This window comes from Megalops cyprinoides, chromosome 18 (genome assembly GCF_013368585.1).
Source record: "Megalops cyprinoides isolate fMegCyp1 chromosome 18, fMegCyp1.pri, whole genome shotgun sequence".
NCBI classification, from domain to species: Eukaryota; Metazoa; Chordata; class Actinopteri; order Elopiformes; family Megalopidae; genus Megalops; species Megalops cyprinoides.
In genome coordinates this window covers 18,621,118-18,643,514 of record NC_050600.1, presented here as the reverse complement: position 1 = coordinate 18,643,514, position 22,397 = coordinate 18,621,118, and the positions used below count along the sequence as shown (strand labels likewise).

At 40.8% G+C, this 22,397-nt stretch overlaps 1 protein-coding gene across 1 annotated transcript in view; it reads left to right on the top strand.

Annotated features, from left to right (window-relative positions):
- The first annotated feature begins 240 nt into the window (after positions 1–240).
- LOC118793486 (mineralocorticoid receptor-like) overlaps positions 241–22,397 on the top strand; it is an 82,775-nt gene continuing 60,618 nt past the window's right edge. The window contains exons 1-2 of the mRNA XM_036551697.1: positions 241–651; positions 2,705–4,522. Coding sequence (XP_036407590.1) covers positions 638–651; positions 2,705–4,522 — 1,832 coding nt within the window. The 5' untranslated portion in view covers positions 241–637. The remainder of the gene's footprint in view (positions 652–2,704; positions 4,523–22,397) is intronic.

Below are 22,397 nucleotides of genomic sequence, written 5' to 3'. Positions count from 1 at the left end.
AACTTAGCCTGAACATTTCACAGGCATTCTATCTGTGCCTAATGTGTTTCTGTCCGTTAAAATATATTCGAATCGTTAAAGCTTTTTAATAATGTCCAAGGTGGCCCAGTTGCGCACATGCTTAAATGTAATTCACGTGTGTCCTGTTTCCAAGGGTTCGCAGCAGCGTACCTGGGAGCTGCGCTGAGCGAGAGTTTATTTCTGCGAGTTTGCATTGCACTCGTTGCAGTAGGAGGATCCATGTGCCGAGAATGACGTCGCTTGGCAAGTCTGACTCCCTCGCAGTTTTTATCAGTCTTCTGTCGGGAAGCTAGAAATCAGAAATATTCTATTACAGGAACAAAATGGAAAATATCCGCGGAAGCCGTCTTAATCTTCGGCGTCAGTCGTGGCGTTTAAACTGCTCTCTGCGGTTGTAGATTAGCGACGGTTAATGCTGAAATGCGAAGGTGTCTAGCCTACTTCTGAGCTTCAGACTGTCAGAACTGAAACTAGTGGATGTATGTTCTAGAGGGACAGACTAGTTAAATACCAGCCTTTACGCCGGGGATATTGCAAAGGAAAAATACTGAACTGTTTCTTCTTTTTCATTCTTGGCTTATTGCTTCCCTGCAACATAGCCACCTGACTAAGTTGGATGTCGCAATTAAGGTAAGGATGCAAAATGTTATGCTGGGTTGACTACAGTAATTGACCAACTTTATAACGTAACTTCGGGGCAATTTCAGGTGCAAATGTAGAAATAGTTTTAAATTATTATTTTTTTTTCTGTTTATGTTGTTTGTGTTGCCGGGGAACAAATAGCAGCATTAACCACAGGCCATCCTAACAGTTGACACACTTGACATTTGACTGAAACCGTCCAAAACAATATAAAACTGTGCATTAAACGAAATATGATTATAACAAAGTTGAGCGTGGCGACGTTGGTAAATATGTGTAATCTGTATTGTTTGCATGATTTAAAATACGTTTAACTTAGTTCATGCGCTTACTGATCTCTTCATAGGACAAGTAATCCAAATTTGTCTGGCAATAGACTTAAGTGTCAACAGGACTGACGACGCGACTAGCTTCTGAACGACGTCGATCAACTTCTCGCTATGCTGAAAACATGTGACCATGAATAAAAATTATCTGAAACTGTCAAATTCTTGCCGAGAATGGGTTAAGTAGTTACACTGATATTTATCCCCGGTCCTCGTGTGCACTTATGCAGATGCTGTGTATTTCATGTCTGCGATATAAAAGTAAATATAGCTTTCCTTTAATCTCCTAGCAGCGGGTACCAGGCTTTCCGATTTGTTGTTGCACGTTGCTACCCAGTGTCTCTATTGACAGATGTCAGAAAGAATTGTTTGCACGTATCTCTGTGTATCTAGTTAAATGTGATGTGACGCTTTTCTGAAAAAAATTACTCATACATGAAGGTTAATTTTAGTGGATGTGATGTGGCTATTAAAAAGCAACTTTTGAAGTATCTGCAGGTGTCATATTTCGTCACTGTTCTTGTTCGGGATGAAGCGCAGCACACTTTTCTTTACGTTCAGCTTTTCGAAACTTATTAATCTTTACTTTGCAGCCGTCTGTAGCCTTAAGGGTGTAAGAATTTCTAAGTAATGTCGCAGCAATGATGTGGCTACGAGGCCTATAAACGCTAGAATGACAGGGTAGGCGAACCAATCCGTGGACAGCTTTATCATGTTTTTCAGCGCAGTTTTTCTCTTATCCAATGGCTGCACGTAAGAGGCTGTGGAAACCAGAACGCTACAAAACCACGTGATTGGTTTTAAAGCGACAGTGTCCTTTTAGCGTACAGCTTTATATAAGAGAAGGGAAAGCAAGTGTTGCGTAGCACGTAATGCAGCCAACACAGCAAGAAGTCTACGATGATTGGCGTTTCTTAAGCGATTAATGGTTTTTAATAAAAACTATTCCCTGTCAGTACAATTAATAATCTGCACTCTGCATTTTAAATTCAAACCTCACCATTTTGTAAATACTGTTGATGATGACAAGCACGGCCTGTCTTGTCTGTCCCTGGTAGTTCTGAAATCCCACCCATTCGTCGTATTTATTGCGCATTAAACTTTAAGGCGAGACTTGACAGGTACTTGTGTTTCCTACCTGTTGACAACTTTACTTTTGTTGCAGGTCCCTTTTAAAAAATAGTGTCTATAGTCTCTAACGTTATTATACTTATAATAAAACAGTCGCTGCCTGACAGTTATTTCAATAATATCCAAAAAACCTAATTTTACGCCGGCTTTTCCTTGATCGATAGCCTTTTTGCACCTTGATGGTATTTTCGTGGGATGTACAGTTTTGTAGTTTCATTGAACATGTTCATGCCTTGTAAGATTCTGATTAATTGGTGGTCATTATTAATCGATTTTACTTAAATATCCTGCGAATTACCAGCTAATCTGAGCATGCATGTTTTGAAAAGTTTTTTCTTTGACCACATCTGTCTGAATGAAAAATTCATTATCGTAAAACTTCGTTTAGATTTGCTGTTTTATTTATCTTACCATACATGTTAGAGGAATCTTGTGACAATTTGTGGCAAAATGGTTCAAATATATACTTACACACCTCTGTAACTTCAGTAAAGTTAGTTTGTGCGTCACAAAACTCGATAATATAATATAATATAATATAATATAATATTGTTAATTCAGACATTCTGTTCTTAATCACTCAGGTGTATCAATGATTCTGCCATGGAGACCAAAAGATACCAAGGTTTCTCAGAGGGAATGGACAAGGAGAAGAGATGGGCTCAGGTGCCTGAGGCAATGGAGTACTTCTGTACCATGGAAGAGGAGAGCAAGACCAACAGCGACATCCTAATGGACATTGTGAACATTGCCTGTTCTCCCAGCACGATAGCAGTAAAGGAAAACCGCGGGGAGAAGCCGGATCAGACCCCTGCTCCGCTGAGCCAGAACCAACAGCAGTTCGTTTTCCCCCTTTTGAACAACACCGGCCACAGCTGTAAGCAGGAAATGGACTCCAAAGAGCTTTCCAAAACCGTGGCCGAGTCGATGGGTTTGTACATGAACGCAGCGAGAGAGGTGGACTACGGCTTCGGCCAGCAGACTGCACAGGGAGGAGACCTAGTCAGTGACGGAAAACTGTTCCCCAGCAGCGGACAGCACCCTGCGTCAGTGGGGCGTCCAAAACCGAAACCTCTCAACTTGTTGGCCTCGGCGCCTTACCCCGTGATGTCCCGCCCCTCCAACGTCCCGACGATGGCCTGCCGCCCTGCCGCCCTGCCAGGGACCAAGGACGCTCTGGCGCCGTCCCAGCACTGCAGCCCACATGCCTCCAACGGCGCCAAGTCCAGCCCCGTTGGCAGCAATCTGGTGTCGTCCACCTCCAGCCCGACTAACTTCGAGGCGCCGTGCCCGTCCATGACCAGCCCCAGCGGCCAGGCCCCGGCGTTGCCCGGCCTCGGACATGTCCACCACGGCCGGATCCCCTCCGCCTGCAGCCCTGTTCACACAAACAGCGTAGGGTCCCCGCTTGCCAGCCCCCTCAACGTCATGAGGTCCCCCATTTCCAGTCCCCAGAGCATGGGCAGTGTAAGGTCCCCACCCTCGTGCAACCCCGCCGCGAGGTCCTCGGTGTCCAGCCCAACTGGTGGCAACAAAAACAACAGCAGCATCAGCAGCAGCACCAATATGCAGGAATCAATGTCTAGTCCGGGAAAAGTCAATGCCATGTCCGTGTCTAGCCCCCCTACTTCAACAGCCTTCCACATGTCCAGCCCTGTGAGCGGTCTGGGTCTGGTGCAGAAAGAAGATGGCAGCCCTGAGAAGACAGACCGAGACTTTAAAGGTTTCGAGTTCCCCAAAGTGGAGAAGGTGGACGGTGAGCTGTATAGTGTTGGCCTGGACCAGATGGGTATGGTGAAGTACATAAAGAACGAGCCAGATGGATTGAGGAGCATGTGCGTGGGCAATGAGAGGGGCCACGTGCCTCACTCTCCCTTCACCATGCAAATAAAAACTGAACCAGACAAAGATACGACGCATCTGAACCCTCACTACAATGGACAGCAGAACTCTTTGGCTTTTTTTCCACCAGAGACCACTTACTTGTCCTTGAGGGACAACGTAGATGAGCACAGCCTTTCGGGGATTTTAGGACCGCCAGTCTCATCGCTCAACGGCAACTACCAACCCGATGCGTTTGTTAACAGTGTCTTGCCTAAGGGGATTAAGGAGGAGTCTAAAGATGGCAGCTATTACCAAGAGAATAATAACATGCCAACATCGGCCATTGTTGGTGTTAATTCAGGCGGACATTCATTTCATTACCAGATCGGAGCGCAAGGAACGATGTCTTTTTCTCGACATGATGTGAGGGACCAGTCAAACCCCTTGCTGAATTTGATTTCTCCTGTTACTGCTCTGATGGAGTCGTGGAAACCCCGATCTGGCCTGGCACAGAACCCCATGGCACCGCGAGTGGAAGCTTTTCCAGGTCAAAGGTGCATCACAGAAAATATGGCAAGGTAAGAAGCTATGAGCATGTGCAGTTCTCAGCATTTCCTTATTTGCGTTTTTGTTTTACTCTGTGGCCGGGGGGGGAAGGGAAGGGGAAGGTGTACAGACAGAAACAGGTTGGCAGTTTGCAAAGCCACTCCATAATAGATTGTTGACATGGGAATGATGTAGATACACAGACATAAGAGCATCAGAAAAGTTACTATAAACTCGAATAAGACTATAAATAATTAAAAATGTATAAGAAACGCTTTTCACTTTATGCCAGGATGAATTCTTTAATTTCTACTCCCAAATTCTGCTGTTTGTGTAATTCAAAATTACACATCAGCATAATGATAGAACTGTTTTATCATTACATAATGCCTATCAAGTAAAGATAAAATTGGTTATTATTGTCACTTTGTCAGCAATAGTTATTCATTTACATTTTTCATCTTAAATGCAGTAGATGAACTGTCCATTTTATGAGCCTAGCCTTTAGCACTTGAGCGATCCTTTAAGATTTGTTTTTGCACCATATTTGGTTTACCTCTGTCGGGGTGTTTTATATAAGCATAGGTTTTTTTGTTCTTGCAAAATGTCTGATCTTATGCCAACAGCCACAGGAGAGATATTTGCCCTGAAAGTGGACATTGGACGCAACATAACTTCCTGTGACACTGGATGTGGTTAAACAAAGAGTGATGCTAATTGATGATGGTGATGATGATGATGCAGAAGCCAAAGATAATGATAATTATTCAGTACAATTGGTGTAATGTTTGTGGGAGCAAGGAACATTTTCTCAAAGAGCTGACGTGGCTGGGATAATACGAGTTGAAAAGGAGAATAACACTTCAAGCAGAGCCCTGTTCACATCGACTCTTAGCCTCGTAATTAGGCTCTACAGTCGTTACAAGCGCCACACTCAAAGAACTCAATTTGCATGCAGCCATTTACAAAGGATTGATTACTGTTTGTGCATTTCACAAAGCAGGAAGAGTGCATTCAAGCCAATATGACTTTGATACGCCTCCTTACAGTGATATTTATTTCATTCTTCATGCAAGTGCACAAAAGACATTAATTCATTAATTTCCTGAATTTTCAGACTGTTCAATTGCACCTCCCCAGGCTGCTACATAATTTACTCATATTTTTTATGTTTTAGCATGCAGAAAATCATGTAAAACTGTGGTTGTTTGTGACCCTGACAAAATGACAGTGAAGGATGACTGACTGGGCGTGCAAGCTATTTAGCACCTGTATTATTGTTCTCATCTGAACATTGTATCAAAGGAGCACAATTTCTAGGCGTATCCATTTCCTTGCCTTCTCTCCATCTGTATTTATTGTACTTGCAAGTACTTTAACAGAGTATTAGAGAGGATATCCCTGGAAGGACACAGCGCCGAACACAGAGGGGCCAGAGAGACAAACGTGTTTGTTAATGCCCCTGGCCACTGTTACAGTATAGCACCACGTGACCACAACAGCACTGTAAAAGCAAACACTCTGTTGGCTGCTGAACTGTAACAGGAAAGCAAAGGTTGTTCCTTATCAGGAGGCTATTCTCAGAGGCAGGTTTATTGTGTTGTTATTATCGCAGAGGTCTGGGGGGGGGGGGGGGGGCGGGGGGGGGGGATGTATGGGGGGGCATGTCATGGAAATTATTTTTTATGAGGCCTCTTCTTTATGAAACGACAGATCAAGATGACCAAAACGTTCACTTTTTGTTGATTATTTTGAATGTGAGCAATTAGCTTGTGCCAGGATAACTGGGGAGCTTTCAGATGAAATGTTTCTGTTAGTGGCCAATCTGGCAAGCACTGTCTTTTAACACATATTCTCAGGGCTAGCTGTATGTTTTCTAATTTCCAAATGTGCAGCACATCTAACATTGTCAGAATTCAGACACCCATTTCTTGAATATGCACAAAAGGGGCTAGATTTTGATTTTTAGGATTGTTTTGGATAGTTTTATGATGCGCCATATTTTGACTGTGTGGCTGGACTATGGCTGGTAAAGGGCTGTTGCAGTGCTTTTGAGGTTGTTAGGAACAGGCTGTAATTTTTTCTCAGGTGTGTTTGAACAGCAGTCGTATGTTCAGACGGTCATATAAATCATGTTCTCTAACTTGCTGATATTTAGGGAAGCAATACTTTAATAGCAATACGTCAGCCTGTCAGTGTCCTGTGGTTCCATTTGCTTAATGACTGTACTTATATTTATTCCAGCTAGTGGTCATTTCAGAGCACTGGAACTTATTAAACCGAACCATGACTCAAATTAAAACCAACAATCAATTTAAATTAGATTTTAATTTTAGTGGTGTTTAAAATCTAAACACGTATACAGTCTGAAATCTCTTGAGTTGGTTGTGCAAACTTTCATGTACAACGTTGTACTTTATGGAAATGTTCCGTTTATTAATCTTTACAGCATATCCAGCAGTCATAATAATACATATCTCATAATAATACATATCTAGAAAGCTACCCTGCAGCATTGTGCCTTCATTTGTAACCATTCATATTTTAATGATACTAAGTAAATCACTATTTTTAAGTAAATCACTCGTCATAAGAGCTTCCATTGAAATGGCTTAAGAACAGGGATCACTGTAATCAACAACAATAATATGAAATAACTGTAATGCAGAACTTCTTTGCTCATAAAGCTGTTATAAAAGAAGTATTACTGAAATATAAATAGTTCATGCACGTATATGACCAATCTGAAATGTCTGTGTCAGAGGTTTTTTATGAGATAATATATTACATGAAACTCTAAACGTAAGCCAACACCCTGTCCTCCCAGAACTTCCTGGACATTGGCAAGAGCCAGCAATTTACATAAGAGAAGTAAGTGTGATTTGTGGTATAGCTAGGCACCCACGTTACTGCTGCTACATCTGCACTTATATACACTCTTGTTCAAAATAGCATGTTAAAGCAGCGTCAGTGACGCTGTGCCAAGAACAGTGGTAATCACCCTGGAATTGATACATGAAACTCTACCGAGAGGGTTCCACTGGCAGATCTGTGGTCAGCGTCTGTCCATGCTGCCACCGAACAGCTTTTAAACCACTCCATTATTCATGGACTAACAACTAACATGATTTTATCAAATATGTTGCATATACACAATATGTATAAGGTATTTTGTGCACATAGACTGTCTTGTGATTTAACAAGATGCAGGTGTTGCCAAAAATTGTCGTGTACAGATATTTGATGTGATTATCATTAAAAATGTTTTATTTCTGTACTAGAATTTCACAGTAGGTAATATGTAAAGTTCAATTATTGTTGTACCTCTGTTATACCAGATTAAACTGTTTACCTTTATGAATTAGTTGGTAAATATTTATGTTGTTTTATCAAAGTGTGAAGAGGTGTCTGTCCTACATATTTTGTTTTTGATGGTGTAATACTTTAATGAAGCCAACAGTTTCTCACTTCAGACTGTATACTCCTTCAAGGAATAAGCACATAACTGTAGTATCAAATGCTCTCATTTGGTCAGATGCATGCATTGTTCCACCAAATGAAGCCCCTAGCAGGAGAAATCATGGATTAGAATGTTGGAAACTAAATACAAATCATTGAAGGCTGTAGGTTAATGTTTCAAGCACTGTGAAACATCCAGGGAGCTGTGTAGCTCTATGAAGTGCAAAGAATCAATGCCATTCAATGACACTGTACTTTAGAATGGAAAGCCCATTCTGCCCATGTGAACTTGAGAAAGACCCCAGAATGTAACTAGCCAGCTACAGTAAGTTAAATTGCAAAGGTTTTTTCACTGGGTTTACCACTGCACAGCACTTGCCATCCAAACTAAAACAAGAAGCAGAACATTTGGCAACTGTTGCCTGGCTCTGCTTCACCCTCAGTTAAATCTTTTGAGTGTGAACTGCGATCGTTTTTTTTGTTCATGCTTGAAACTTAATCCAAGAAGGTAGTACCTTGCTTAAACCCCAAACTGGCAAAATGCAGTTCATTATATTTCAGTTTATTTGATGCAAATGTAGGTATGGCAGGACCTTAAGACAATGTCCCACCAGAAGCCAGACATTGTTTTGCTGCTTGATTGACAATGATTTGTTCCACTTGCTGCCCAGTGCAGTTTCTGGAGGCCAGTACAGTCCCTAACTAGATGGGTAAAGTTTCTGCAAGTCAAGTCAGGCGAGAGCTCCTGTTATAATAATAATAATAATAACATGATATTAATTTTTTTCTGTGGTTGGTAAACACTATGCTTTGGACTACATCAACACCTGCAGGTATGCCTACAGGTCAGATATGCGCTGACAGACCAAAAGGCTTGGCGTGTTTTATTCCTTACATTTGTGTGTGTGTGTGTGTGTGTGTGTGTGTGTGTGTGTGTGTGTGTGTGTGTGTGTGTGTGTGTGTGTGTGTGTGTACAGACTTCAGTAGTGTCATGGTGGTAGAAACCTCCAATCTTTTTTTTTTTCCTGTGGAGGTATTTGGTTGGTCATTCTAAGTCATTATCACTCAGCCTTGCAAAATCTATTGACTGTGCAGTGAGGGGACTGTCTTTTTCCACTGTGTGTTCACAACATGATAAGATTGGTTAGAATTGGGGTTAAGGTTAGAGATTAGCTCTGAGAGCTATTGGTCAGCTCAGAACTCATATAGTTATCTCTGGGGCCTTGACATGTTCAAATAATAATACTGAGTCTTGACTTGCTCCAATCAATTTTTGCTCGGAAGCAGATCTGCTTAATCAAACGATGACTTTGGCTCCTTTGTTTACATTTAAGGTTGTGTAAGTACATGTTGTTTCAAATCAGTAAGTGATGATGTAAAATGTTTTTTTCTCTTTCAGTGAGGAAGATGCATGTTGAAGTTTGTACCAAACAGGCCCATATGGCAAAAATAATATTGAAACTGTTGCTCTAATGAGATCCAGCTCTTCCTTTTGGTGCAATGGAATGACAGTTGTAGGTGGTCTGACTGAGTAGTGGGAGGACTAACAACCTTTTAAGCAGAGTAGTGGCTTTTTGAGGTTTTTTCCAGCTGGTATCTGTTCTGCCAGCTCTGTGTCATGTGGACTGCACTGTCACAATTTGATGTCTAAGGCTTCCTCTGACTAACCCCCATCCACTTTTTCCTAAACTTTGTGCAAGGAAGTTGAGCAAGTACAACTTTTTTATATGTTGCAGCAACCAGTGAGCCCATGATGCTGTGCAAGTGTCAAGAAAAGGAGTTGTAAGATTATTTTTACATAGAACAATGGCTCTTCAGACTGTCGTTTTTCAGTTGCTGGTATCAGTCCAGCCACCTATTTACCATGTGGCTCATGCTGTAATTTCAGTAAAAAAAAATGTAAATTGAGTCACATTCAAAAGATATTCAAGCTTACATTCAAACTATCAGAGCATTGCAAAACTTCAAAATCCACAAGCACAAAAGACAGCATCCTTAACATTAGTGAGGTAGTCTGGAACTTTCTCCACCTGGCTTGAGGGGGCATTGTAAAAGGCGTGATGTCTCAGCACTGATGGAGTCTAGATTACTCACATTGAGCTTTGCTGGTACATTAACCCGCTATCTGTGATTTTAATGCAAAGGCTTATATCAATCATAACATTAATTTTTGGAGGTACACTGTTGCCTGCAGACAGTGTTTCAGCTGGATGGACCGAAGACAGGACAGAAGGTTATTATTTTTCTGCTGTCTCTCAATAATGGAATCTCAGGAAAATTAATTGATTTCTGTTGTATTACTGTTGTCATTTTCTGGCATTCCTGCTAATATGCAAGCATTACATATATCACTTCAAGCTGTGGCCTGAAGCTTTAATGTTGATACTATGCAAGATTATTTGTTGGCTCAGTTTTTGACGGGGAAAAAATAAAGTTAGATCAGATTCCAAAAAAAGAATAAACAGAATCAGAAATGGTTGCTAATGACCTACTTTGGGGTTCTGAATTACTTCTGTGCTGATTGCCAAATCTTGTTTTGCCCTCTTCAGAAACTTACGGTGGAATGTTGGAGATAACTGAAAAGTTTTACACTAAAGAATGCTCCACATTAAGCTTTAACTGCATCTTTTGGAATCTAATCTGGGACCATTTATTCATCAGAGGGCCTGAAAGTTATTTAACTGCGCAGAATAAAATGAATAAAAGACTCTGTATATTTACTGTTGAGTCATTACTTTGGAGCCCTTCATGTCAGGTGAGCACGGCTGTGCCACAGACTTACTTTTCTCATGTACTGCTGAGGTAGATTTGAATAAATTCAGAAAGAAGAGTCTGTTGCCTTGACAACCCTTACCAAAGCAGTCTGCTGAGTCCAGAGCTTTTGGTTCCAACAAATCAAGCTGGCAAGTTGCACACGCTCCTTGGCTTATCACATGTAGGAGATGTAGAGGTTTGTTCCATATCAAATTGCAATTTCTGTACATTTGCTTCTTGAGCTAACTAACCACTAAATGAAGATTAGTGACCACATAGTTCTTTGATGAGCTGGCTGTCTGGCTAACAATTTGCTATATTAGTAGCTAGCTTCTAAACATGAAAAGTTCAATCAAATGATAATATAAATAATGAAGTGGTATCTTGTGGCAATAAAATGTGAGCCCAGCAATTAATATTTAATTTGATGGATTATTTTTGTGTTATTTTAGAATTAAAATGTTTGACATAACTCAACTATGATCTTGATATTGATGTAAGATTTTGTTATGGTTTTTTTTTCCCATTAAGCTCTTACTCGAAGCACTGAACTTTATCATCAGCAGAGCCCCTTTTGTTATGGACTTCCAGATGTTTGTTATTTTTCTCATATGCATTTCCTGTGGATGGCACTAAACACCTGTCTCTCATGTCTCTGAAAAAATGCAGTTTTAAGCACTTAGTGCTTTACATATAGTAGAACAGCAACTGCCACCTTTATTTGAATGCCCTCTGTTACATGGACTTCCCAGACCTACAGTTTTATCATTTAAAACTGCATATGCATGAAGGCTGCATATGGTCTCTCATTGTTCATTCTGGCATATACGATTGTGTTTTTTAAAATAAAATTTCTCTTTATGAGATGCTGCACAAATGTTGGATAAATCTGCCACACAGAACAGGGAGATACTTTTTTTTTTCTTTTTCTGGAACTCTTTAGCAGAGACAGGAAAAAGCAGAGAGTGTGACATCTTGTTTGTAAATAGAATGTCGTTAGGGTAACGGTCCAGTTGTAACTTCTGTGAGACGCAGCTGCAGAACAAGGCCAGTTCCAGCGTCATCTCGAGAGAAAAGAACCCATAACGCTGGGTGTCTTCCAATCCACACACTTCTGCGCTGGCATGAAAGAGCATATCCCCCTTCATTTTATGTAGCTGTGAAATTTAATGCATGGTCCAGATTTAACCGCCTCAAATGTCTAAGGGCTACAGACATCTGATTAACGGCAAGTATTTGTACTGCATGTTCACCTTAACAGGTGCACCGATGCACCCTGGGAGTTAGGGAGGTGTTTCTCAGCTGCGATGACAAAGCATAATAACTGTGAGAATGTGTTTTTGGGTTAGGTTAATGCCCATCTGTAGCCTGTGAAAGCTATCTGGGCACTCGCACCAGCAGACGCGCTCAACCTCGAGTATCAGTTTCAATAGCGATGCCTGAAGAGTTAGTTAAGTCACCATTTCTGTCACGTTTAACCTGGCAGGCTGCTTTTAGCTTCCGAGAAAGCCTGAAAAGTTTCTCCGTATTAGAATTGCTGTCTGTTCTTATGTGGAACATTTGTCAGATTGTTTTCTCAGATCAGATTTTTTCCCATTTTGAATTCACAATTTTCAACGACAGTAACCTGTTGCCATATGTTTTCATTAAAGTGATTTATCAATAAAAAGTAGTTTATAGATTGAACAGGTATATTATTGGAGATACAGAATGGTACCTTATCTGAATAAAATTCCCAGTGATAGAGAAAAGTGATCCTTAGTGTTTTTCCTTGCACAATAGCCAATAAATAAACAAACCTATGAAAATACATTTGGTGAGGAAAGCTAGTACAGAAAGAAACTTGAGATCGGTACATGGTACCGATTCCTTCTTCCTCAGATTTGTCATTCTTCCATTGAATGCCGCTAAAACACGTTGCTTTTGTGCTATTTCTTTTAGTATGCGCATAAAATAAACATGCAGTTTAATCATGTAAGATACAAACTGAGCATCACAGCCCTCTGATGGGTAGATTGTTTTTCTGACGGCCAGTTGCGCACACCAATAAAAACACAATTACCCGCACGCCGGGGATGATGGGAAGGAAGGCTGTCCTCATTTGACCCTTTCAAAGGTTGCTTGACAAAGGCAGTTCCTTCGCTGCACCGACAGACCATTGAAGAAGCCAAGGCAGTGGTGGGCGCTACAGCTCTAGGTGTTGCCATCTCCTTGTGACACAGGAGACACGGCTATACTGTAATCATGTGTTTGGGTCGGAAGGTTGCAATGAAATTCATTCCATTGAAACCACAGTATATACTGTACTTCTGTAATGTTTTTGGTAACATGAGGCAAGCAGGAACAGTGCCAGTTGTGTCTCTCTCTCTGGCCAAGATGACTAACAATATCAAACCATACAAGAGGAGCAAGAAAGATGCTCTGACAGGAAATGGGATTTAGCAAACGTAGAAATATTTTCCAATGTGGCTCTAAGGTTACATTTGTTGGATACTTATACATTTCGCAAGACATGAGGAATAATAGGTAATTGAAATAATTATTGCAACAATTTAGGACACTGAGCAAATTTAATAAAGAGACAAGTTGTATGAAATGAAGTTTAAATGTAGTTGCATCATATTACATATAAATTATTTTCAGTTACTACCCTATTACTGATACTGTTGTTTGTTTATTTTATTTTTCTTAGAAAAGCTTGGTGCAGCCTGGTTTATTGTCTACTTCTAGAAAATCCGCAGAAAGTTTGTAAGGGTACTGTCTCTGCATTAAAAATCATTGCCTGCTGATGTGAAGCTTTACGGAGATATACTGTCTTTATATCCTACCCTTGTCTCCTCAGTAATACTTTGGTTGCCTGACTGCAGTATATAAGAGAACCCCTTAAAACAACAACTCCAATTTTCATGTAACATGACTTATAGAAATTGGTTTTCTGTAAGAAAAAATAACTGTTATTTCTCAGTTTTTTTGGACTAAATGATTTAAGTCATTAAATTAATGTAATTTCTTTCCATATTTTCAAGGAATCTGAACTCTAAGGTATATGTAGAAAACACTTGTTTTATGGCTTTGACAGTGTGTACTGTTGAAGCTCCCAAGTATCAATCTTTTTTTCTGCAGTCATATGTTCCTGAGTGAACTCAAAACAAAAAAAAAAACTGCTAGATTGGTTTTCATTTGTGTTTGTGCAAGCATTCATGCTAAACTGCTTATTGTGAAACAGGTTGGCCTATATTTCCAGTGTGTACAGGGTTCAATGACATCTGCAGAAATGGCTTCCATTAACAAAAAACACTTCAAAAAACTGTTAATTGTTCCGCTTGAATGGCGAGCGAAAAAGTAGGTCAGACTCGGCTGGCTCAATTAAAGTCAAAGAAAACTAGTGAACTACAAGCCGGCTCTCTGGGATCGTGTTACGTAACGCATGTGTATGACGGTGCCTAATAAATCTTTTATAGAGTATAGCTGGCATTGAATATGACCCAGAAAGTGCACAGACCCTTTCTTTACAGTCATTTATTGTGAAACGGAACCAAATCTCTGCTTTGTTTGGTCTTGAGTTGCAGTGGTAAACAGCAAATGGAGGCCCCTGTTGCCCTGATAAAAGGCTGCACAGATGAACGGTTTTCACACACGTCTTGAATTTTGGGCCCCAGGGACATGCAAGGTCTTCGACACAGTGACCCGGCAGGTCACATGCTATTGTACATGGAAGCTCCTTTACAAGAAGACCAATGTTTCGTGTTGGCTTCTATCGGTTTATATACAGATGTTTTGCCTCCTGAGAACAATATTAATGGTTGGCATACTTTACTGTCAGCATTGTGATTGGAGGAAATTGGAAAGACTGAATGAGATAGGCTGGTTAATGACAGTGATGTCATAACGTAGAAATGCACTTTGATGTATCAGACTAAAACTGAACAAAGTGCTGTAACTATATATTTTGTTCCTTTTCATTTGCCTGTTTTATTTTTCAGATTAAATCCATGTTACTTATTTGAAAAGGGCCAGCAGTCATACTTTTTGTCTGGCGTGGATAAAAAAATTACCTGGGGCCTGCATTAACATAAATTTTTGGCGTATGACATGAAAATATGCACAAATGTGTTTTTTTAAACAAGAGAATTATGCAGATTTTCTACTAATTTTGAAAATTTTTGGAAGATATGCAGATTAGCCTGAATTGTGTGGTTTGATTCAAAAGGCACAACTGCATTCTCTTAGTTATCTAGAAATACATCTCTTTTGAGCTGAAAAATAGGTATAAATTAAAATACTCAGTGTTGTGGCATACCAAATGAGGCAGGGCTCTGCACTGAATGGCTCAATGGCCATAAATGACTTTATTTGTAATAACTCCCTTAACAGCTGAAGCCAAGACACACATTTTAATGAACATAATCTACATTTAGGACTAGTCTGGTTTTTTCATGCGTATGCTTTTAGTTTTAGACCTTCGTATCAGAGCACCTTCAGGCGCAGGCTGAGACCACCGAGATGCACTACGGAATGCCACAGGAAGCCATTTCTTCCTGTGGCCATCAAACTGTACAACTCCTCCCCCTCGTGTAGGAAGAACAGCTGAACCAGTGAAAACCGTTCCCCTACCGTTCACCAATATGTCCAGTATGTATATGTATATGTTCATATCACCATCTTCCTGTGCAATATGCATATGTCGATCAACATCTACCTGGTGCAATATAAATACCTCACAGAAACAGAATACTGTGCAATATGTGCATTGTTTTTGATGCTGTAAGTGAGCTATTTCCGGCACAATAATTTCCTTCGGGATCAGTAAAGTTTTTATAAAGTTCTTATCTTATGTTATCCTATCTTGTCTTACTGCTTAAATCGTCACTAGAGGACCCCTCTGAAAATTGATTGCTAGGCTACCTTGCAGTTACCATGTTACATGTGTGCTCAAATGGAGCTTGAAATATATTTCAGGTTTTCTTAAAATAAGTCATTAAGAGCCCAAAAAAAAAATGAACCTCAGGTAAAGCTTTGTTAGACCCAACAAGCCCGATGCTGATTTGTAAATTCTTGGTACGTCAAGTCAAGTACTATTCCTGCACTCCTTTTTAAATTCCAGGTTCCACCACAGATTCCTGTTTTGATAGGCAGCCAAGTGCGCTGCTGAACACTGTATTCCGAAAGGTATCATGGGCACATAATTTAAAGCGTGAAATTTTGCTGAGTGGTTGCGAACGTCTGGCAGTAGCAATAAAGGCCTGGGCCTTCTCAGCCAGAGGATATGGGAAGAGTTGTGGGAGAGCTGGGCCGCTGATGCCCTCATTCGGGGTTATCACACATTGTTTCTTACAGTCGTGCAAGGCTGTTGTGGAGACTGCGGGCGGATTGGTGCAGGGTGACCCCGAGACGCAGCTGATGTTGTGCAGAGCTTGTGAAATTAGTTGGCGATGTCACTGGCTGCTTGGCAACGTGCAAAGGGGGGTCAGCGCAGAAGAGAGAGAGAGAGAGAGAGAGAGAGAGAGAGAGAGCAGAGGCTACAGGATTTAAACTGCCCCAGCGGCCGGGCTGTGTTAAATCATTATTTCAGACTGGTAAAGGGGGCCGGGACGCAGGAAGTACATGGGAGCCGGGTGCCAGGGTTTGTCCGTTTGCGTGAGAAAGCAGCGGTGGTTTTTCTGGAGCGCTCTCAGCTGTGACCATACAGTACTCCCGTCAGCAGGGCCCCAACACTGGGGTCTTTGTCCTTTCCGTTGACTCTACACACACATTACTGTACACATGGCAGCGGGCCACGGCGCCCTGCATGAGGCTCCTCTGGCCCTGCACTTCACTGTACCTGGCACCCCTTCAGGGCACCCGCCCCCCTGTTTACTGTCTGCTTTTGTTTTTACCAGCCACAGAGCAGTCCCTTACCGCCACCTTGTCTCAGCCTCAGACCCGCCCCCTTCTTTTCATAATCCGCTTTGGAGAGCGGGACTGTTGTGTGGCTTTATGTAACTTCATTTATCCGTCAGGTTCTTCCGCCGTCTGGGGGATTTTTCCCCCTTTCTAGAGTTGCAGCTCGGTGTGCTCTCACTCTGTCCCCCCAACCCCCCCCACCCGGTCAGCCATGAAATGAGCAGACGCTCCGCATGTGATCCGGCTTGGCATATAGAGCGAACCCTGAGAATTCCTAGACTATTTGATCTGTAATATTAGTCTCGCTTGACGTTGCAACATTTTTTTTTTCTTCAGGTAAATGACAGCGACACTAGACTCTGGAAATCACCCTATGCAGAAGGGAGGATTGATTTCGAATATTAAATAGGTCATGATTTGTAGATACTGATGATCCTGGCAGGTTGCGTGGATTTTTTGGAAGCTATTACAGTTTTGAAGTTGGCCTTTTTTTTCATTTGTTTTCCATCTCTCACTCTTGTTTCCCTCCCACGTTATTAAGTTGTTAACAGGATTTTAAACACTAACCTCATTTATTACATTTGAACCATTTTCCTCTCTTGAGAACTGTTTTTTAACAACTCTGAAGTAAACAGACACTGCAGATGTGCCACAAGTAGGTGGATTTAAATACATTTTGCATCTGAGACAAATTTATGTAATATCCGTTACTGTATAAATCTTCCTAATGCAAATAAGCTTTTAATCCATGCTTAAGGCATAACTGCAGGACACATCTGGACTATGAAATCTGTGTTTTTCTGAAATGTATCACATTCTTTACCACTCAAGCTAGCAAGTACTTTAAGAGCAGGTATCGGTGAGAGTGAAGGCCTTATTTATGTGTTGAAACCATAAAAAATGCTTTCAACTTAATATAATATGATATCTATTTTCAGACTTCAGAACCTGTGCGGACATCTTGGTGTCCGTTAATCCCTATTGGCTGGAGCGTTTGATATCTAACCCATTCATTCTTGGTGTATTGACAGATCTCAGCATGCAGTCGCACCAGTAGTCTGTGCAGTTTTCAGGCTAGCTGTCTGCCAGCATTTACCTGTGTACGTGTTAGACTCCTGTCTGACTGGGTGACAGGCCAAAATGCCGTTCCCATGGCAAAACACGCTTTTATCCTATCGGTTTGCCTTATTATCAAAGAGAATGTGTTTTATTTGAAAAACAAAAGTGTTATTTGATGGCTAGACTGTTAAATGTATAGGGAGAAATCTTAACTGGTAAATCAATCTGTTTGATTATGTTAATTAAATATGTTTAAGTTTTCATTGTGGGGAAAAAAAGTATTATATTGGACATATGATGTGGAAGAGTTCTTCTGCTGGTAAGTCTGTCAGGATACGCATGAATTGTTCCAGTATGGTGTTTTTTTTTTTTTTCTCTTGAATATTAAAACCATCCGGGGCATGCACACTGATTCCGTGTTTTCGGAATACTCTTTTTTTTTTCTTTTTTGGATTGTTTCCCAGCGGATCTTTATGCTTTCGGGATGCCTGACACGTTTGTTTCAATCCTCCCGTGGTTCGCAGGGGTAACTGCGTACGCTGCGTTCCTCAGATTCACACGTAGCAGACAGCATGAGACAGCATGTCAGCCAGGTGTAGTGACATCACCCAGGCACACTAATAGCCGTGTAATAGCGTGTTTTGCTTTGCGGATAGTTTTCACGAGCTCCAGTTTCACACTTAATTTCACCACCCAGTGTATAGGGCCTGTACTGTTGATAATTTCTTAGTCACTTAAATCAGATTTTACTCACTATAGCACCCCGGTTGAAGGAATACCAGTGTGCCAATAATGCAGGAGTACACAGAATAAACATTTCCATAAACAAACATATCTATGTTAGTTCAAACTCGTTGGTTACCATTCATAGAGCTGCAAAAAAAAAATACCAGACATGTTGCCTGGAGTAGGCTTGTAGCACCTGAGACTTCTGCAGAATGGTGTATTTCAAACCGTTCTCGAGGTAAACTGCAGCATGCGACCATGCCCTTCTCATGTAAGCCGTCCCCTCTTCTCCCCACGCAGTTCCTACGCGCTAACCCAACGCCCTGATTTGACAGCCACATATGACATTGACTGTAGGCATCTCTGCTCTGATTCGACAGCCACATATGACATTGACTGTAGGTATCTCTGCTCTGATTCGACAGCCACATATGACATTGACTGTAGGTATCTCTACTCTGATTCGACAGCCACATATGACACTGACTATAGGCATCTCTGCTCTGATTCGACAGCCACATATGACACTGACTATAGGCATCTCTGCTTTATCATACACATGGCAAAGATGCTTGGAATGTGAAGCTGGATACTGCAGCCAGTATCACAACATGTGCAAAGCAGCTGGGTTCTGGTGGTGAAAGTGAGTGATACTAACCTGTACACTGCAGGTGTAACTGCTGTTATGATCATATTTTGACTCATTTTATATATGCAGGTTCTGTTGTGTGCAGTACACTACAGTAGTTATATAACTTTAAGAACTGGAGTCAGCACTTTGATCATAGGTGTATGTAGGGGGAATCAATTTATCCAATTCCAATAATCATTTTTAATCATCTCACTGATATTTTACCATATGGGCTCTAAGTAAATTCACAACCTGAGAATCTGATTTTTTATTTTTTATATCTGCCCTTGAGATCACTAATTTATTACTTCCGTATGCATTCGAGTGCATGTTAATTAACAAAAAATGTTTTGTTGTAATTTATTAATGTTCTCAAGGATAGGATCTAAGAACCCTGCAAAATAACAGATCACTTCCTGATATGTGATTTCCTGCCTGAAAATGAGTGAACACCCATCTATTTACAGCAAGTCCTTATTTACTCAAAGCTGGAATTTTATACAGTGCCTGGGGGAAAAAAGCTGAGAATGATTAATTGAACACTCAGTCTTGGGAGGCATAGACTATTGGAATATGAAATGAATCAAAATGCACATCCCTGCTATTCTTTATGTGACCCTGTCTCCACAGAAGTCGTCAGGCACGTCTTGGACAATAACCTGTCTGGTCTAGCACAAATCCGACTGTCAGCTAAAAGAGTGGTTGGAGCTGTTGTAGCGGCAGCATTAAACACATCATCCAGAGCACTTCCTGTCCACTCACTCACTCACTGAAAACTTGACAGAAGACTGCGCCTGCTGCCAGCTCATTGGCTATATTTAGACCCACTTCCTGTGAGGAGCCAGGGGAAATCTCTTGGCGCCCTCTACACGTGCAGGGCTTTCCTGGGTTTATCTATGTGTGTGTGTTTATGTGTTGGGGGACTGTATGTATATGTATACATGTACATATACACCTGTGTGTGTGTGTGTGTGTGTGTGTGTGTGCATCTGTCATGCTGGTAATGCTGGTTCAAATGCTGACTTTGCTATGAATGCATTAGCTTTCAATGGACGAGTAGAATTTTGGATGCAAGGGAGTGAGGAGCTAGCTAACACTGTGAATGACTGAAAACCATAAACATCCCAGAAAAAATCCCATAAAAACAAAGATAATTCCCTAAATCCTTACTGTTCTTATTTTAATGTAGCAGAGTAAACCTTGAAAAGACTAAAATTAAAGGAAAGGATCATATCTAACCACTGTGGCACAAAAGTTATGCCTATGAACCCATGCTCCTGGCCAGAAAACTATGGCACTCTGTATGTAATTAACTATATTTGCAATCTGCAGGCTCACTGGAGTCATGAAGCGGTCAGTGACCGTAAACCGAAAGTCAGAGTAGATTCATATACTCCACGGCTGTTGAAGTTGTTTAATGCTTTGTGATCATTCTTACAGGGCTATAACTGGAAATTTAAATCCTGTGTTATAGGTATTGTACATTACTGAATATATATTTGATCAAAAAGCCAGTGAATCTTCTAAGGTTTGAAGCGAATTATCATATTATATATTATATTATATTATATTATATATACATATTATATTATTATAAGCTGTGATTATCATGAATTACCTCAGCTGGATCATTTGTGAGTGTTGAAATTTTGACTACTTGACACCATTTTAGGAGTGTATATGAGAACGTAAGAGTTTAATGGTGAGAACAGACCATTAAGCTCATCTAGGCTAATCATTTTGCCTATAGTCTAGAGTGCAGCTAACGCTGTGTCTTGAACAATTGAGTGGTCTCAGCTTCCACTGCAAGTCCTAGTAAGTCATTGCATGCATAATTCTCTGTGTGAAAACAGAAGCTGGCTAGCTAATTTGAACAGAGACTTCCTGTAATCTTGGAGGTCTGCCATGGTCACTGTTTTTTTTCTCCCATCTTGAGGGGAACACTTGAAAAACCTCTTTTTTCACAGTCTATGGCAACTGAGCTGAATTTAGTAGTGAGCTGTCCTATCTGTTGTATGGCACTATATACAGTACTTCACTAGCCAGTTTGCATAGTACATTTGGTGTTAGTTTATACAAAACTGTTTTTGATTATGACAGTTTTTACAATTCATTTTAGCATGTATTAATATCTTATTTACCCTGGTGAATAAATGTTCTCAAAAGACTGAAGAGGGTGGCTGCTAGGAAGCTGAAATATGCAATGCAGCTTTAAATAGTAGGCTGTTCATCAACCATGCCACTCCCAAGCTCAGGTTTGACTGCACCTGCTCTGTAGTCTGAAGACGAAACCCTATAATTTTCTCCTAACAGGTATAATGCTGACAGAATGTGATCGCTCAGTGACCTTTATTTGATGAGGTTTTGATACCAAGGCACAATGGGCCTATAATTCATGAGTGCAATTTTATCTCTTTGTTTCCTCAATTGGCTGGTGCATACAGTATAAGGGTCACGCTTTGAAAAATTACACGTGAGGGCGGGTTTCCTGTCGCTAGAAAGTTTGGCTCAGCCTCACCACCTTTAACACATCCATGCACAGACACGCACACTACAACCTTTCAGCCACATATATAGGAACAAAAAAACATTGTACAGTAGGAGCCTATAAACTTTAAAATGTTTACTGAAATACAGGGTCTGAGAAAATTTTGTGGCCTTCTTTCAAAGGATGTGGGGAAAAACAAAAACTGCCAGGCAGGCCGCCAGACACTGACATTGGCAGGGGAAACCCCTTCATGTGCATTCAGGCCTCCAGACAGTGTTGCGTGGCAAGGCACACCGCTCTGCAGAGCGGTAATGCGATAAAGAGGCTTCAGCTTCAGGACAGGTCAAGTGTGCTTTTCGCAGACGCAGAATCATTTCCTGTTGTTGCATTGCAGTGCATTTGCCTGTCCTCCATTGCATCATCCTCAAAGGATGAAAGATTCTCTTACTTTGATGAATAGGCGTTGATGAACAGAATAGAATAGAATCAGGAATTGTGAACTATTTTTGGAAAGTTGTATTACAGTTGTTCAGTGATTTCACAATACTATATTCCATTAGGACGATAATGAAGTTCACTTTGAATAATCTCACTCTGCATCAAAAATAAATAACATAATAAACGATAAAATAATAAAATATGTTCAAGGCATACATTTCAGGAATGCAACTAAAATGCAGTAGGATGTACAGACATACAGAAATCAGCTTACAAACTAAATTGCTCTTTTTCCTAGAGTGCTACAATATTTATGAGATCATATTTAATGTTCTATGTTGCCATTGTATTGTTCATTTTTACCAGGAATAAGGTGGCGTGTCATTGAACAGAATGTAAAAAGCACTTCCCAGAATGATGGGCGATTTCCCGTCATGATTACACTGGAGAAGGGCCAGATGCTAATGGC